The following is a 19,205-nucleotide window of genomic DNA, read 5'->3' as shown; positions in this document are numbered from 1 at the left end:
TGTCTGCGCTCGCTCTTTTCTTCGGGCAGTCGACGGTCATGTTGTAATCTGCGCGACCTTCATCAATCCACGCTGCGAACCACGTTAAGGTCGCGAAGCCAGCTCTCCTCAGAAGGCAAGATAAGTCGCGCTGAACAGAGAGTGAGAAAGAGAGAGAGACACGAACTGCAGGGTATGATACACTTCTCCCCCCCAAGCCAACCTCACATTTGTCTGTCCCCTTTCCCACGCTTCCCAACACTTCCCCTTCCCCCAAATCACCACTCATCTGTCCAACACACCGCCATCATGATGAGCGCGATTCCCATCAACATCATCCGGTCACCATCCACTCCTCAAAGGAGACGCAGACATGGCGATGTTTGTTTGAGTGAAAATTCTTGATGAAGCCATGGCGTTCGAACTCAACCCGCACTGGACTTGTGCAGCGATGAATTTGCAAAGTCGGAACAGATCAGGGGCAGACGCAGACACTACGCGCGTGGAAATGTGGACAAGGACACGAGTGAACCTCATGTTTAGAATGTTTTGCAAAGCAGAACGCCTTGTTCCGCGGCGCGGCGGGCATCGGTTGGTACATCCACCATGCGAAAAGGGATACATGAGGGCCAAGCAGACCGGGCAATTCAGACGACTCAGTTCCTCTCAAGGATACTTGTCGATGTTCCGAAGAGTGGCTTTCATCCTCCACCTCTTCAGCTTCGCGTACATCAATCCCACTCCATTCGACTTCGCCATTCAAGACTTGCTGCGCAAGTTGCAGACAGACGGGATATTGGATTGGGTGCAGAGGGCGGGTCTACGGGCAGTGCACCTGACCCTTCCCCCCCTCGAAGTACGCTGTCTCGGGCCTTGGACCTCCACCACAGCGAACGGCCGGCTGGATGTAGCCCACTGGAAACAAGGGACCACCCAACACCTTTTGGCCACCTCAACTCAGCTCGCCTTCACCACTCGCCGTCGGCTAGGAGACAGACAAACCACGCGGGAAAACAGAAGCACTGAGAAAAGAACGTCTGCCATTGAAGCCAAATCAATCACCTCCCGGCGCGGAGTCAATTTTCACTGCAATTCAATCAAGCGTCCATCACCCATCAATCACGCAACCCAGGAAAAGTACCAACAAACACTTCAATGCCTTCCATCTCCAACTACGCAAGAGGGCGACCTTCTCAGCTTCTCCTATAAGTGCTATTCAGGAGTTGGCTTCTCCTCCAGTCCAGCACTTCTTCCGGGGTTCAATCAACTGCGCCTTCCACAGGCACCAAAGCATCAAACGATTTCACTACAGACCAAGCGGTCGTGGGATCAAAATCGCACTTCTACATGTCCATCTCACATCAACACTCCCTACACAAACCACACACGCAGTCTTGCCATATCCATGCCGTTGCCTGATTGCTAACCAATTTTTACAGTCCTCTCCAGGCAAGATACAACACGATCGCCCTCCATCATTCCCCTACCATCACAATTCTGTGTCTTCGGCGCATTCACCACACCACAATCCCTGCCGCTTCGACGCATTCAGACTAGTGCATTCCTCCATCACCCACTGCCACATCAAGGTAAGCTGCAAGCCCACGGCCGGCAATTAACCGTTCCGACCCCCGTCCTTCTCCACTTCATGTTCCTCGACAGCAGTTTTAGCTGGCAGGAGTACCTATCAAGATTTTATTCCACCCATCGAACCTTAACTTCCCCAAACTCTTATCTCCACCCCACCTCTTTAAAGAGTTTCTTTTCTCATACCCCAAATGCTTCCATCCCTGGCGGCGCCCAATCGGCGTCGAGTTTTCTTCCCTCGCTCGTCTGATCACCCTGCTGCACCGTCAAGCTAGAAGGCGTGCCAAAAGTAGTGCACCTCCATCGGATAGATGCTAATTGGCTCCAGCTGTGCAGTGCTCTCCACCAATGATTGTATGAGGATTTCCTAAACTTCATCGTCTCTCAGTGCGTCTTCTTCCATAACGGAGGAAGAGGCCGATATAATGCAGAACTGGCAGCAAAATGGCCAGACGGGTTCTGCTCAAGGCCACAATAATATGTGGTCGGGCTCCTACGCGTTCCCTGATGGATCCAACCAGTTCGATGCCTCCCAAAATTGGCAGCATCAAATTCCCAACCAAAATGCTTTCCCACAACTTGCCCCACGAGGGGGGGGCAACACAAACGAGAATAATCTCTATGCTTCACCACATCAAGCGCATGCTGTCGTAGCCAACGACCACAACGGCATGTCGACATTGAATCACGGCAACTTCCATAACGGCCATGGCCAATTCTCGCTTGACACTGCATACACAGACGCTGGCCAAGAAGACCCTCTGGCTAGTTTAAATGAATACCCCCAAGACTTATACGGCCAGCCGAGCAAGGCTGATTTCAACAACGCCAACATCGACAACCTCAACCACAGTCATACCCCTGACTTCACACAGCAACAATTTCAATACAACGGTCAGGCCAATCAGCTGTTCAATGGAAATGTTCCTCAATATACCGAGGCTCAACTCATGCCTCAGCATGGCCACCAGTCCCAGGCGCAGCTGCAGCAGCGCTTCGACTCTGTTCCCCAGTCATTCTCACCCGCTCCTCAGGGCTATGTTCCATCACCTCAACAACATCAGGCTCAGCCTGAGAGAGTCTTTTCTCAATCACCTCATCCCTTTCAGGGTCAGCCGCCTCGTCAACAAAACAGCCAGGGATTCTCTACCCAAACGCCTCCGCCATCTTTCCAGCAAAACCAACCGCCGCAATACCAGCAGAGCAAGTTTGTCCCTCAGCAAATGTCTTATGCTCAGCCTGTAGCAAGATCACCTTTTCAACCCGTTGCTGCAAGGCAGATGCCAGGTCAGGATCCGGCACCTCAGCAGTCTCCGCAAGCCCAGCAACAACAGTCCATACACCAGGTCAAGCCAGTCCCCTCACCGGCGCCGGCTCGTCAACTTCAACCACAACAGCCGCAGCCACAGCCGCAGCAGCAACCACAGCAGCAGCAGCACAACCATCAGCAGCCGTTGCAGCCATCACAACCGCAGCTCATCGCTGCAGCACCAGTTTCTCAACCTGAGACGCATGCCATCGACCCTGCACTCCAGCCTGAGCCGGCGCCGCAGAAGAAGCGCAAGCGTGTCGTCAAGAAGGAGCCTGAACCTGAACAAGCCGACTCCCCTGGCGATGCGACTGTCAAAAAGGGAGAAGATGGAGAAACACTGGTCCTGCCTTCTAGCACCGAGGAAGAATTGTCTCTCCTGGCACAATTTAAGAAACGCAACGCCACATCCAAGAAACAGTTCCCTCCCATTCCCGGAGCTTCGTTTCTTGTTGCTACTGGCTCAGCCAAGTTGATCCCGCCCAAGAGTTACGACCGACTCGCGCCTCTAGTCGCTTTGCCGTCGCCCAATGGAAGACGTATCTTGCCCGAACTCCGCCCCGATCTTCCATGTGAGATTCAGGGGAGATTCATGGAAAATTACAAGCCGTCTCCAAACTTTGTCGGAAAGCCAGACGATCGCGAGACGGAGGCAAGACCCCTCATCGACCAATATCAACGTGAGATGACGAGCTTAGGTCTTCGGCGACCTAAGTACGCCGACTACCCCTTCGCCTTCCAGGAACAGCTCAAGGCCGACGAGGCCGCTAAATCCAAAGCCCAGAGGAAGGCTCGAAAGGAAGAGGAAGAAGAACGAAAGAAGCCCATTCGTCCTGAGAAGCGGCCAGCAGACCCTATTGAGGGTGCTGTCTGGGACATCCTTGGCATTGTCTATATTGATCCTTCCGCGACCAGAACTAATGCGCTCATTGCTGGCGCCGTTCAGTCTCTGGGTGAGTTTTTCATTAAGCTGAGATCGGAGACGAACCGTTTGAAGCAGGAACTCGACCAGGCAACGAAGGAGAAGAAGCCTGAGAAGGAAATTGCAGAGTGGAACAAAAAGCTCGACGTCAAGAAGGAGACCTTCACTCGAGTTTGCGAAGCGGCAGCTAAACACGGCGATGAGGCCGTGCTGGAGAACTTTGGCGGTCATCAGAAGGGCATCTTGAGTCTGGTCAACATGTTGATAGGCGCCATAAAGGCTGGTGATTTCAGCGGACCTTTGCCCAAGGCTCTTCTTCGATTCATGTCAAATATTAGCATGTTCAAGAAAGTTACAGAAGCTGTCAACTTCGAGAACGTGCGGAAGCGTCTTGCTGACAAGGGCGATGCTGAGGTTAAGGAACTGGTCCGTACGATAGCGTCGCGGATTAAGAAAGACACAGAAACAGCCAATGGGGTCGAGATCAAGAAGACAACGTCGGCTGCTCCTGTCAGCAAAGTCACCAAACCGGTCGCAAAGCCTATTGATGGCTCTCCTGCCAAGAGAGCCCGGGATGAGGAAACCGATTCTCGCATTACCAAGAAAATAGCCGTCGAGCCAACAACAGGTGGTGTGCTAGGTAACAAGGTCGGGGTCAAGCCGGTTGCCGGAAGTCTGCAATCCAAGTTTGCTGGTGTAAAGCGACCAGTGCAAGCCACTACCCTTGCCAGCAAAATTCGGGCGCCTAAGCCAGTTGGGCCAAGGGACGTCCCTAAGGGTGAGCCTTCGAGATCCGAAGGACCCAACACGGCCACGCCTATGGATGTAGACAAGAAGCCAGCAGCATCGGCGGTTAAGCCCGAGTCAAGGTCGTCTGCTCCCAAGGCTGCTGTCTCCAGCGGCTCCTCTTTGTCCAGCATTGCTTCTCTACTCGACTCCATTACCGCGCCTAAGCCAGACGGGCCCTCAACACAGGCGAAAGATTCGAGCAAGAAAGATATCTCGGAAACACCTGAACAGAAGGCAAAGCGACTTCGTAAAGAGGCCCGCCGCCATCTACGTGTCAGCTTCAAGCCCCCTGAAGAGCTGGTGGAGATTCGCATTTTCACCAAAGAGGTCGCAGAAGGCGAAGATAATATGACCAAGGACGCAGCGGATGACCGATCCGAGGGAATGATGCTCAAGCAGCGCAATTACAATGAGGACGATGACGAGGAGGACGAGTTGCCAGAGAAGCCTTGGACCATGCCTACCCTCGCCGACCTTTCTGGAATCCCCGAAGACATTCGCAACAAGTCTTACGTTACTCGTGGCGGTAACCTGACTTTCCACACAGAGGAACAGAAAGCCATAGAGGAGCGGGAGAAGAGGGAGCTCATGGTCACCTACATGGACATTGCCGACATTCCGCCTACACCCAAGTCTCCAGCCCCCGAGTCTGCGACAGTCACGAGCGATTCTGAGGGCAAAGTCTATCAGTTGCCTCAGGGTGAGCCGAAATTTGACGAGATCCACAAGCGCTGGAAAGAGACACAGACATTCGGCTGGGAGGCGGCGCAATACTATGCTCGCAAGCGCCTTGATGCCAAGGACGACCCTGGTGCAAAGATCAACTCGATTTTGGGCAACCTCAAGCCAATTGCCCCGGCCGTGGTGCCCGAACCGTACAACATGACACCGCCCAAGGAGAACGCGCAGCCCATCCTGCCTCTCGCAGTGGAGATGCAGCCTATTCCGGCGATACCTTTTGACGACAAAGTCCACAGCATTCTCACCTCCGACGAGGTGAAGACCTGGCGTGACGCCAACCCGTTCAACCCGGCTGCCCCACAAACTCACCGACGCTACGACTATCCGGACCCAAACATTCAAGCAGCCGCCGACCAGGTTGAGGATGCGGCTGAGACGTTGCGAGGCTTGCCATACCCGGCGACTAGTCCACCAGCATACTTGGCAAATGACCAGGAAAGAACGAGAGAGTGGTGGGCCGGATACCAGAAGGACGTTACGGCAAGAGCCAGGAAGGAGGCAGAGGATACAGCTCGTAACGCACCCCAGAACGAGGCCCAGACTCAACAACCCACTGCATCCGAATCTCAAGAGCAGCAGTGGGCAGCTTACTACCAGCAACAGCAACAATACGCACAGTACATGGCCATGCTACAGGGCGGACAACCTCAGCAACCAGCTCAAGCACCTGCCCCGGCTCCCGCGGCACAGCCTACACAGGACTCCCAGCTTCAAGCGATGCTCGCTCAGATGGTCCAGCAGCAGCCGGCATCGCAAGGCAACGCATATGGGCTGAACCCATCAGACACTGGTTACCAGCAGCTGATGATGCTCGCACAGCTCCAGCAACAGCCCCAGCAGCAGCAGCAGCAGCAAGCACCGCCTCCGCCAGTCGCTCCACAGTCTCCGCCTGAGCACGACGCGAACTCGTATAAGCCTCCTCCTCACCTTCAGCGCCAGCTTGTGGACTACAGCGACCGGGACACTAGAGACGATTTCGAGCATCACGGTGGACGCGAGCGGGATAGGGAACGTGGCCGTGATCGTGATCGCGAAGGAAAGGGTGGTAAGCAGGGCAAGAACCGCAAGGGCAACGCTCCTGGCGGCGCCACGCTCGCTCCCCATCGCCCTGTCAATCGGGCTCTCATCGGAACCAAGCCTTGCAGCTTTTGGCAGCAAGGCAAGTGCGCTAGAGGGGAGAAGTGCACTTTCAGGCACGACAATTAAATCTGCAAACGCCATGCGGATTATGTACATTCTAGTCACAGTTGGCTGGATCTGGGGAACAGGAACCCCGGGATTTTCTTTTCTTATAATACTCGCCGAACCTGGAAGGCGAGGGGTTCGGGCACGTCCCATGAGGCAGAGGTTGGGGAAACGAAGACAGCCCGGGCAATGTGACAGGGCAGAGGTCTTTTTTCCTCTTGTTTTTCGGCATAGCATTATCAGGAATTGGGGTCTAGCATTTGCATTAACGAAACCGTGGATCATGGAAACAGGGATGGGTCTTGAGGAAACATGCATAACAGAACTGGAAGGGGGGGGGGGGGGGCTTGAGATGATCAATGTGTCGCGGGCAAATTTCCATGTTCCGCTTCGCCTGTGTCTACTGGACCTGGCCAAACACAACCTTTGTACACTAGTTACCCTCAATTGTCCAAACGACGATACCTCAAACATTTGCTGTGTCTTGTATGAATGAAGTGAATGTGAGATTTTAGTGATTGAAGACTTGTTTGGTGTTTATTGCGGCTTCTTCTTCCCCCCCTTAAATGTATGTCTCTTAAGAGCTGTTTCCATTGCTTCAGAAGTGAGGGGTGGCTGAGGATGAGAGATATTGTTGAGATGGATTCGTTTGAAGTGAGTTCGTGTCGCCTGAGTTATATATTTTGTTTTCTTTCACGGTTCGGAAAGAAAATAGGGGGGTTGATGACGTAGAGATAGGCTTCGAGACGGAATTGATGTTTTGTCGTCTCCCCCCCACCCCCCTTTTTCTTTTCCCCCTTCTTTTCTTTTTGCCTTCTTCGATCGATTCTAGATAGAAGGAGACTGATAGAAAATCACAATGATCGACATTTCGTCTCTTGACTACGACTTCTCCGCGCCGTCGTGCTGCCTGCCTCGAAACCCAGAACCAACATATAGACAAATTCACTAGGCTAGAGACAAGTTTCAAAAGTCAGCATAATTTAAAGTTATATTATAGTTCGAGATTCTTAGTTTCGCGGTCTCGGGGAAAAAGAACCTGGGAAGGAACTCCTGAAAGTACTCTGAGTACCTTATTATTAAAGAAAGTTAATTCTTTTTAAGTTATAAATATAAGAATATAGTTTTAATAAAATAATATAATACTTACTTAGTATTTAAATTAAAATACTTTTTTAAGCTTATTATAAAAAAATATTATATTATTAACTACTTATTATTAAGGTTTATAAGTAGTACTATAACTTTAATTATTATAATTTTAATTATAATAGCTTTATTTATAATAAATAAAAAGTCTAATTATAAGTTTTTTAAAAGCTTTTTATTAAAAACTATAAGAGCTTTTAAGTATATTAAGTTAAAATACTTATTAAATTATTAATAACTAAACTAATTTTATAATAATAACTTTAATAAAAAACTTAAGAAATAATATTAAAATCCTTATTAATATTAAATATAATTTATAAAACGTAATAATATAGTTATAGAATATTATTAATATATTATATATTAAAAAAGGTATTATTAATATTAATAAAATATAATAAATTTAGGATACGGCCGGTAATAAGACGCCGATAACTTAATAACCTATATATAAATCGTATTATAAAAAAACTTTTTAAAAAGTAGAGCTTAAATAAAAGACTTTATAAGTTTTAGTTTTATAATATACTTATACTTATATTATAGCTATACTAATTAAGTACTTATAACTTAATCTTTTATAATTTTAAAGCTTTTATTTCTATAGAATAACTAATATAAATAATAATAAATTATAAAAACGAATAGAATATTAATAAAGCGATATAGTAAAAGAGTAGTAGATATTAACCTATTTAGCCCTTTTTTTAAAAACCTCTACGTCGCTATTAAAGTTTAGAACCTTTATAGTTAAAAAAGGCCGCTTTTAATTATTATAGCCGACTATTAATAAGTATATAACGTAGGGAAAAAGCTTATAAGGGCTAATTATTATTAAAGTTTAAAAAATAAATTATTAAAATCTACCCTTCCCTCGAGGTATATTACTAACGCTCTATATATACCTAAGCTACTCCTTTATTACTTAGTCCCCTTTTTTATACTCTCTAAGCTATTTTTTAACTAATAAGGCCTAATTAATAAGGCTTAATAAAGTACTCCCTCCCCTAAGCTTCGTTTTAAAACCTATTTATAGCTCGTATATACTATATTAATCTATTCCTTACTTAAAAAGTCCTTAGATATATAATATAAAAATAGGTATAAATAGCGCTCGTTAGCCCGAATATAGACCCCTTACTCCGGATAATAACCCTATAATTCTATACTTAGGTCGCTCTTATTTATAGGTCGTTCTTATAACTACTAATACTTAAGTAGTTATTACCCCACTTTTATTTACTAATATTAACCCCCTTCTAAGCTATTATAATTCCGAATTCTTTTTTTTTATTTATAATTATCCTTTTTATATATAGTTTTTTATTTTTATTAATATTTACGCTACTTTTTTATTATATAAATATTATAGCTAACGAATATTTTTTAAATCCCTATTTTTATATACTCCCCGCGCTTAAGTAAGTTTTTTTTTAAAGTCGTTTCGTAGTTATTACTAATTCGTTTTAATATAACTATAGCTCTTAATTATAGTATTATTATTATTAATAACGGACTAGTTATTAATATTACGGGTATGCTTAATAATAATAGTAATAATAATCTATTTAAGAAGCTTAATATCCCTTTTACTTATCCTAACCTCGTATATATATTACTACTTATACGCTACTTATACTAACTATTATAAATTTTTATTAAAAAAAAAAAAAATAAACGCTAAAAAGATCGGGGTTAGCTAAGTACGCTTATTACCCTACTCCGCTTATATTATATATAAAGCGCTTAATTTAAAAACTAAGTATTATAATTAACTAAGTTAATAATTTATAGCCCCTAATTCGCTCCTTTATTTAATATTTTTTTAAGATTTAGCGTATATTATATTAAATATACTACGTAGAACTATTTTTATAAAAATACGGTAAGTACTTAGTACTATTATTACTCCGTTACTTTTCTTAAATATTATATTAATAACGTCTTAGGTCCCTAAGTCTATAAAATTTATAATACGAACCCTTTAGAGTATTATACTTATTTTTAATAGTAATATTTATAATTCGGAGGTTTATTACTCCGTTATTATTTTATTATTACTATTATTTAAGTCGCTAATATTATTTTATAGCTTTAGTAAACTTATTAAATTACTATTAATAATACGTAGAGGGTGCTTAAGCGCGCTAATAAAGAGGCCTACTCGACCCCTATTATTAATAATAACGATAATAAAGTAGCTATAAGCTCCTTTTATACTACGTTTACGTCTTATAACGACGCTATAATTATATTACTTTATACTATTTATAATAAAATACGCCGTTTTAATAATATTCTAGTTAGTATATAGTTATTTTACTTACGCTCCGTATTCGTAACTAATTATTTATAAATTCGTTAATAATAAAAAGATCATTTTTTTTATAATAATTTTTAAAATAATAGCTAGGGCGGCCCTTTTATATATAAGAGTAGTCCCTTTATAAATAAGGGTAGTTTTTTTACGTATTATAAAAAGTAGGGAAACGGTTAATAATTAGCGCGTTTATACTACTTAATTATAACTATATAGCCCCCTTTTTTTATTATTAATAGCTAGTTCGCTATATTATTAAGCTCTTTAAGAGCTAGGGCGCGCTACTTAATTAAAACTCGTTCTTTATATATATTAATTAACGCTATATTTTTAATATACTTAGCTAATTCTTACGTATCTTTATTATTATTATATTCCTTTTACTAAATTAGGTATTATCGCCTCCTTTTTAGCCCTCTATATTATATAATATTTTTTATTTTATAAAATAGCTCCCTATTTATATTCTTAATAAATAAGGGCTTTTAAAGGGCTTTTTTATAGTATTAATATAGCTTAAATAAGGATATATAGAATATATCGTATATTTTATATTATATTAATACGTTTAGTTAGTAAGCGACCCCCGCCGTTTTAATTATTAATTTAATTTTAAATAGGCCTAGATATTTATTAACTAATTTCTAACTAGGACGCTACTTTTTAATATTCTTTTTTAATAATAATACCTAATTACTTATTTTATATAATATATCTATCTTAGTTTTATTAACTTATTATTTATATATTTTATATACTTTTTATATAAGGGGTTATAAAGCTTTTTAATTAATTCGTAATCGGGCCGTACGCTCTTTAATTAAGATATTCTATATACCGTCTCGAGTCCCCGTTAAGATTAATATAAAATACGTAAATAAGAACCTAAATAGGGCCTTAATAAGCGCTTTATAAATTACTAAGTACTAGGCGTTATTATATATAAACTTAGCTAAGTAAAGACGCTATACTTAATCTAATTAATTTTAAGTATAAAAATAGTAAAAGTACTACTCTAAGTATTAGTTTTATTATTTTATTTAACTATCTATTTATAAATAAAACGTAGTACTAAAACGCCTTTTTATTATTAAAAAGTAATAAAAATAAGTTTAAAACTTATTTATAAATAATAACCCTTTATTAAAAACGATCCTTTTAAGTATTCTAAACTTAATAAAAATTTTTATAAATAAGAGGTTTACGAACCCCTAGGCTATAAGGGTCGTTTTTATAATAATATAAATACTATACTTTATAAATTAGTTTATTATAATAAGTACTACGTCGTAAGGGCGCTTTTTAATTAATATAATTAATATAAGTAAGCCCGTAATAAAGTTTAGTAATATCTCTTACTATAGCCTAACCGGGGTAAGTAAGGGGCGTAATAAGCTATATAGCTTATAATAATAAAGCTTTATTTACTAATATACTATATAAGTATTAATATAACTTTTTATATCCTTACTTATTTTATTTTAATAATAGTAACGTTTTAGTAGTACTATTATTCGCTTTATATTATAATATTTTATTATAAGTATATTATAATATATTTTAATAACCTCCCTCCTTAGCCCTTTATATAATAATATATAAGTATAATTATTATAATATAATAGCCCTTTAAAATCGTATATTTAGCTCTATTATTACTTCTTCTTAGCTAAATAAGGCCGTTAGTTCTTTTTAATTTATTACTTATTTTTTATAAAAACGTCCTTTTATTAAGTAGCTTATAATTAACTTATTATTAATAATCCCTCCTTACTAAATACTATTTTAAGTATTCTTATTATATTAAAGTCCTATAGAACGAGTAGCTTATAATTTATAATTTTAATAATAAGCTTAAATAGCTTTTTAAATATTATATTATAATTTTAATACTTTAGGTTCGTAGCCCCGTTATACTTCTTAAAGTACTCTTTAAAGTTCCCTCGAGTTAAAGCTCTTAACCTCCTTTATTTATTTTTTTATATTATTATTAACTTCGTTTTTAAAATACTTATTATTTTTTTTACTTAAGAGCCGCTCCTATAGCTCGTCCTTATATACTTTATTATTATAATTCTAAAAAGCTCTTATATATTTTTAGTATTATAAAGGTCTTTTTTTTATTTTTAATAATAGCTCCTCTACTCCGTTATTATTACTACTTTTATTATAATTAGGTTTTCGTAATAATCTATTTATTAAGTTTTTTATACTTAGCTTAAACCTAATTTCGATATTAAACGCTACGAATTCGTCTAATTAATATAGCTATTTCTTATTTAGTCTCTTTTTTATATTTAAAAACTATAAATTAAAATAATTTATAAATACTACGACCTAATCTTAGCTATAAGTAAGGTAGTATTACTAGTTCCTTAATATATTTATAATAACTAGTAGCTCTACGTCTTTTATACTATAATAGCTCTCCATATTCGTTAATTTCTTTAATTTATAAATAATTAAGTACTAATTACCCTTAAATAATTACGTAATTACTAAGCTAATAGCTCGAGCCGAAGCGTTTATTTATAACTATATAAGTAGGGTAGGGTTAAAATATTATAATATTAGCGCGTTAATAAATACTATTAATAGCTTTTTAAATAACTTTATAGTTAGTATTAGTAGCTCTAATTATCTTAGTTTTACCTTCCTTAATAAGTTTATTAGAGGTACTATTATCTTAGTATAGTTATTAATAAATCTATAATAAAACCCCGTAAATTTAAAAAACGTTTATATATTTTTAACGCTCTTTAGAACTAGCTAATTTATTATAGTTTTAGTACGCACGGGTTCTATTTTTATATTTTTATTAAATACGATATATTCTAAGAATTTTATACGTAATATATAAAACTCGTATTTATTACTATTTAAATATAAGTTTTATTATTATAGTTTTTATAATACGCTACGTACGTACTTTTTATATATTATATAGTTATTATTATATATTAAAATATTATCTAAGTATATAATATAAATAGTATTAACTAGGCTACTTAGAACGTTATTAATATATATTTAGAAAGTCGTAAGCGCATTAGTTAGCTTAAAAAATATAATTAAGTACTCAAACTACCCGTATTTAATATAAAAAGCTATTTTTTATTTATTATTTTTAGCTATATATATATAATAATACGTATTCTTAAGGTCTAGTTTTATAAAAATAAAAACATTAAATAGTTTATTTAGTATTTTTTTAATTAGTAATAGCGGCGTTCTATTTTTTTATATAATTTTATTAATCGCTTTATAATTAATATAAAATCGTAGCTCTCCTCTTTTTTTAAGTATAAAGAGGATAGGTACTCTTATTAGGCTTATAAAAGGGCATATCTAGCCCTTAGCCTCTATTTTTATTAAATAATTACGTAAGATCTCGAGCTTATAGTTTAATAATAAGTAAATAGGTCCTTAGGGAATAAGTACTACGTCGTTTAGCTTAATATAGTAGTTATATAATACTTTATTTAATAACGAAATAGCCTTTTTTTTTAAAAATAAGTTATTAAAGTCTTAATAATATAGTTTTTAATCTTTAACTACGCTTATTAATATTACGTTACTATTTATAATTAGATTAATTATAATATATACGAGTATTACTAAGATTAAGTTATTTAGTAGCCCCTTTTTTAAGGTATCTAAGTAAATATATCGTTCGTAAATTAAATACTACTACTTTTTTTATTTCTAACTAATTAGTAAGTTAATATTTTCTAACTAAGGGAAACTAAGGATAAGCATAAGTACTATAATATTAATTATTACGAAGTAATATAATTATATCTTTATTACGTAATTATTATTAGTAATTTAAAGCCGTAAGTAATAGCTTCTTAGCGTCTCTATTTATTTACTCTCGATATTTATTAATTATAATAATAAGTAAATTCGTAAATTAATATTAAAACTATTAAATAGCTTAATATTAACTACGTTCTTTTTTATTTCCGAATTAATAAGGGCGCTTAGCTTTTTTTATATATAGTTTAAGTATATATAAGTCGGGACGTCTAAGTACTACTCTTATTAATCGCTAGCTACTCTCTTTATTAAAATAGTATTTAAGCTCGTTATTAATCCGTACTACTTAGCTAGGGTAAGGTTTAATTAATAACTAGTAGCCTTATACCCCTTTTAGTTATATTTATAATATATAACGCTCGAGTAATTATTAATAAAGTACTTAGTTTTATTATAATTATAGTACTATTAATACTACTTTTATAATTATAAATAATCCTTTATAATATAACTAATCTTTTTATAATTATAATATATAATATCCTTACTAAATAAGTTATAGTATATTTTTTATATATTTAACTTATTAATACCCTAGTATTTTCTTATTAGCTCGTTCGAGTTTATATTAAAATATTACTTAGGGGGCGTTTATAAGCTCCTTATTAATAACGAGGATTATTTAATACGTCTTATTAATAATACTAATTATAAATAAATCTATAGGAGTTCTATTTATAATATTATTACGAAGTATAGTTCGGGCTATAACTTATTTATTAATATAAAGATCCTCTACTTCTTTATTAAAATATATTCTAATTCTATCTCGAGCTTATTAATATAACTAATAAACTTATTAACTTTCTTTTTTTAGCTTTACGAGGTACTATTTAGTTATATATTCGTTACTATTCCTTAGTTAGTAAGATTAAATAGGTTATTTTAAAAAAAAGTCTCTAGTTCTTTTTATATAACTTAGTTTATTATAAACCTAGGGGTCCTTTTTTAATTAAAAATATAGTATATTTAAAAGGTTTTTATACTACTACTTAAGTAGCTAACTATATATACTATTTTATTATAGTTTATTTTTATTTATTAAACTTATAAATTAAAATAATAATAATAATTAAAGAGGAAGCTTTATAAATCCCGTATTAATTTATTAATATATAATAAATTAAAAAAGGATAGTAATCTAAACGTAAACGTTCTATTTATAATACTTATTTAAGTTAAAAAAGAGCTAGTAAATAGGGGCTTAGGTAATACGAACTTATTATTTTATTATCGCTCGAGCGGCGCTTTAAATACGGCTTTATTTATTAAACTATCCTTAGTCCGGGGGTTTACGTTTTTATTTATATTAAAGCTAATATTTAAAACTATTATAATTAAAACTATAATTCTTAATACGGGGGCCGGGCTATTTAAAAAGCTCTATAAGCGTTTTAAATCTACTCGTTTTTTATATAAGCGCTCTTTATACGTTATAATAAGGATTTTTTTTTTTTAATTATTATTCCTATTTTTATAATTTTATTAGCTTATTACTTATTATTTAGTTTAGGTATTAATAAGAGAGGGTAAAAAGTTCGCTATTTTATTTAAAATTTATTAATATTCTTAATAATACGGTTCTTTTTTATTATTATTATATTATTTATCTTATTATATTTTATTTTTATATTATTTATTAAAAAAGAGATAATTTTAGAGGGTTTAATAAAAAAGAGTCGTTTTTTTTTTATTATTATAGTACTAATTACGCTCTCTTACTACGTCTCGTTTTTATTAATATTTTAAACTTCTAACCTAGTCCCTTTTATAAATAAAAATTTTAAACTATTAATAAGTATATAATATAAAAAAAAAGTTTATAAGGGCTAACTATTATTAAAGTTTAAAAAATAAATTACTAAAATTTACCCTTTTTTTTAAAGTATATTACTAATACTCTATATATACTTAAGCTACTCCTTTATTACTTAGTTCTCCTCTTTATACCCCCTGAGCTATTCCTTAACTAACGAGGCCTAACTAGCGAGGCTTAATACCGACTATTATAGTTAACTATTATAGCCGACTTTTACCGTCGACCTTTTTAACTAGTACTATTACGTAATAAAAAGAGTAGCTTACTTATTCCGAATTATATAATAGTTTTTATATTAAAATTATTATATTATATTAAGCGTATATTTAGGGTATATTACGTATATTATATAGTTAAAAAGTATATTATATTATATAATTTCTTTTAAAAACGTAATCCTATTAAAGTCGATTTTTTATACTTATAAAGCTAGAAAAAAACTATTATATTAATAAAGCGACGCTTAGTTATTAATAAAGAGCTATTAATATTAACGAGCTATAGCTATTTAAAGTTAATTATTTAACCCTATTTTATTTAAAAAAAAACGAGCTTATTATAGGGCGAGTCCTACTTAAATACTAGTATTTATAAAAAAGCTAAATAAAAAAGTAATTAGGGTAAATTACTTTTACGGGCTAATTACCTTATTAATACCCTAAAGACCTTATTTATTATAAATAGGGCGTTTATTAATAACTAATTATTAAATATACGAGGTCTAAGTATATATAAAAGTATAAGTAGTATTAGGATAGCTAGCTTAGTAAACTTTATAAGCCTAATAATAACCTATTTTTATAAAATAATAAAAATAATAATTAAAAACTAAAATTAAAAACGGCGTTAATATAAAGAGCTTATTTAATAACTTATTAAGTAACTAGCGATATATTTAGGTTAATAAAAATATAAAAAGCCTCTTTTTTATAACTATAAATTAATTAAAGAAAAGTTTATAAGTACTTAAATAATAGACTAAATTATTATTATAAAAATAAATAATAATTTTTATATAAAAAGTACTATAAAATAGTATATTAAATAGGCTCTATTTAAAATATTTTTATTATTATAAATATAATAGTATAATTATAAAAAAAGCCTCTAAGATCCCCTTTCTTAGGGTAACTTCTTAATATTTATTTACTAATAGTACGTAGACCCCGAGATATAAAAACGGGAATATTATAAAAAGCTAAGAATAAAAAAGCTAAAAAAGGGTTAGACCCTTATTTAGAGTCTTATTAAATAATTAATAATTTATTATAACCTAAGTATAAAAGATATAGAGAATTCGAAAATAAAAGTATACTAATTCTTTTTTAAATTACTATCTTAGTTATAAAACGACCTAATTTATTATAAGGTTTTAATTAAAAAAGTACGTAATATAGCTTACGAAGTTAATAAACTATAGTTATTAAATTAGTAAAAGGGCGGTAACTAGTTATAAAAAGATAATAAAAAGAGGTTATATTTATTATTAAAATAACTACGTTAAATATACCTTTTTTATAAAAAAAAAAGTAAAAAGAGTTTTAAAAAGCTAGGTTTTAAGGACTTACTAAGAATAATATTATAAAAGCTATATAATAAGAGTACTCGTACTAAGCTATTATAAAAATATTATAATAATAATATTAAGTACTTTATATATAATAAAATAAGTTATATATTTAATAAGTATTAAAAAAATAAGTTAGGAAGTAAGGGTAATAATAAGCTAACGTACTCCTAATTAAAACTAACGTTAATAACTATTTAATAAGTTATTATTAAGCTAAGAATTATAGAGATTAACTTATTAAAAAATAAATAAATATAAGTAATATACTTAATATACTTATACTAAATATTAAAAAAGTATTAATAAGAATAATTATAAAAAATAGAATAATAGTTCTATAAGGGGTTATTAAAAAGCTAATAAAAGTTAATATAAATATATACTCCGAAATAAATATTATTAATATTAAGCTCGTAATTTACTTAGGGTTAACCTTAGTTACTACTATAGCCCCTTTATTAAAGGACTTTTAAAATAAAACTATAAATTAAAAAAAAGCTTATTAATTAACGCTCTTCCTTATTAATTATTATAAGTAGCTAAGGAAGATTTAGTAATTATTTACTATAGTTAATAAAAATAAGAAAATAGTAAACGTTTTATTATTATAATTATTAATAAGCTAAGAGGGTATTTATATTAATACTATAATAAATATATAGTTATGCAGTGGTTTTTTTTTCGGCTTTATAAGTATAAAAGATCGACTTTAATGGGATTACGCTTTTAAAAAAAATTATACGATATAATATACTTTTTAATTATATAATATACGTAATATATCTTAAGTACGCGCTTAATATAATATAATAATTTTAATATAAAAACCGCTATTTAATTTAAAATAGGTAAGCTACTTTATAATAGCGCCGGTTAAAAAGGTCGATAGTAGAAGTTAGCTATAATAATTAGTTATAATAGTTAGCTACTATAGTTAGCCGTAATAATTAAAAGCGGCCCTTAACTATAAAAGTTCTAAACTTTAATAATAACGTAGAGGTTTTTAAAAAAAGGGCTAAATAGGCTAATATCTACTACTTTTTAGAGCTTATAAAGATTCTTTTTATTTTTATTGTTTTTAATATTACCTAAAGCTACTTTTTATTTAAACTAAATAAATTTACTAAATAAATCTACTAAATAAATCTACTAAACAAATTTACTAAATAAACTTATTAATATATAAACTATTATTTTAATAAGAACTTACTTTATTTTTAGTATATAGTTAGTAATTAGTAAGCTAAAAATGCTTATTAATAAGTCTACCCCTCTCGGGCTAGGCACCCTTTTTAGCTAGCTTAACGTTATAACTATTATAACTAATATAAATACGCTTAAAAAGTAGCGAAGTACTTTTTAATAATACGGAATTTAGCTAGGTAATATTATAAGTACTATAAATAGCTAGGCCGGTATAAATATTAAAATTTAATATATCGATATTAACTTAGTTATAATAGCTATAATAAACGGGCTAGAGGTATATAAGGTTAAAATAATAAACTAGCGTTTTAAATAGCTTTTATAAAACCCCCTAAATAATAATAATACTTATATAAAAGAATAAATTTACTAAACCTAGCTATTTATATAAGTTAATATTAAGAGGTCTTATATATATTAAAATAAATAAAGCTCGCTCTATAAATAGCTAGAACTTAAAAAGACTATAGTAAAAAGTTAGGAGCTATTTTAATTAGTAGTTAGGTATAGAGCATAATATACTTAGTTTTTTTTAATACGTAATATACGGTACGGCCCCGGCGGATTGCTCTATTAGGGGGAAATATATAATTATATAAGCTTATTTTTATTACTAAACTAAAAATAATAGTTCGTAATATTATTAAGAATTATAAGAGGGCTTATATATTATATATTACTATTATAAAAAGTATTATAAGGATAATAAAAACTAAATTATAAAAGGATTTATTATTAGAACTTTAATTAAAAATAGAAACGTTTAATAAATAATTAATAAAAGGATTATAGTTATATAATAAAGTA

At 33.8% G+C, this 19,205-nt stretch overlaps 2 protein-coding genes across 2 annotated transcripts; both read left to right on the top strand.

Annotated features, from left to right (window-relative positions):
• Positions 1–601: 601 nt before the first annotated feature.
• On the top strand, positions 602–1,405 carry CABS01_05986 (uncharacterized protein; the record flags this gene model as incomplete). Its single annotated transcript, XM_060539353.1, has 1 exon — positions 602–1,405. The coding sequence occupies one exon, from the start codon at positions 602–604 to the stop codon at positions 1,403–1,405; it is 804 nt and encodes a 267-aa protein (XP_060404748.1).
• Positions 1,406–1,627: 222 nt separating this feature from the next.
• On the top strand, positions 1,628–6,533 carry CABS01_05985 (uncharacterized protein; the record flags this gene model as incomplete). Its single annotated transcript, XM_060539352.1, has 2 exons — positions 1,628–1,659; positions 1,955–6,533. The coding sequence occupies 2 exons, from the start codon at positions 1,628–1,630 to the stop codon at positions 6,531–6,533; spliced, it is 4,611 nt and encodes a 1,536-aa protein (XP_060404747.1).
• Positions 6,534–19,205: the final 12,672 nt, after the last annotated feature.

The sequence above is a fragment of the Colletotrichum abscissum genome (assembly GCF_030869225.1).
Source record: "Colletotrichum abscissum strain IMI 504890 chromosome Unknown Scaffold_12.1, whole genome shotgun sequence".
NCBI lineage: Eukaryota > Fungi > Ascomycota > Sordariomycetes > Glomerellales > Glomerellaceae > Colletotrichum > Colletotrichum abscissum.
This window is presented reverse-complemented; position numbering and strand designations above follow the sequence as displayed.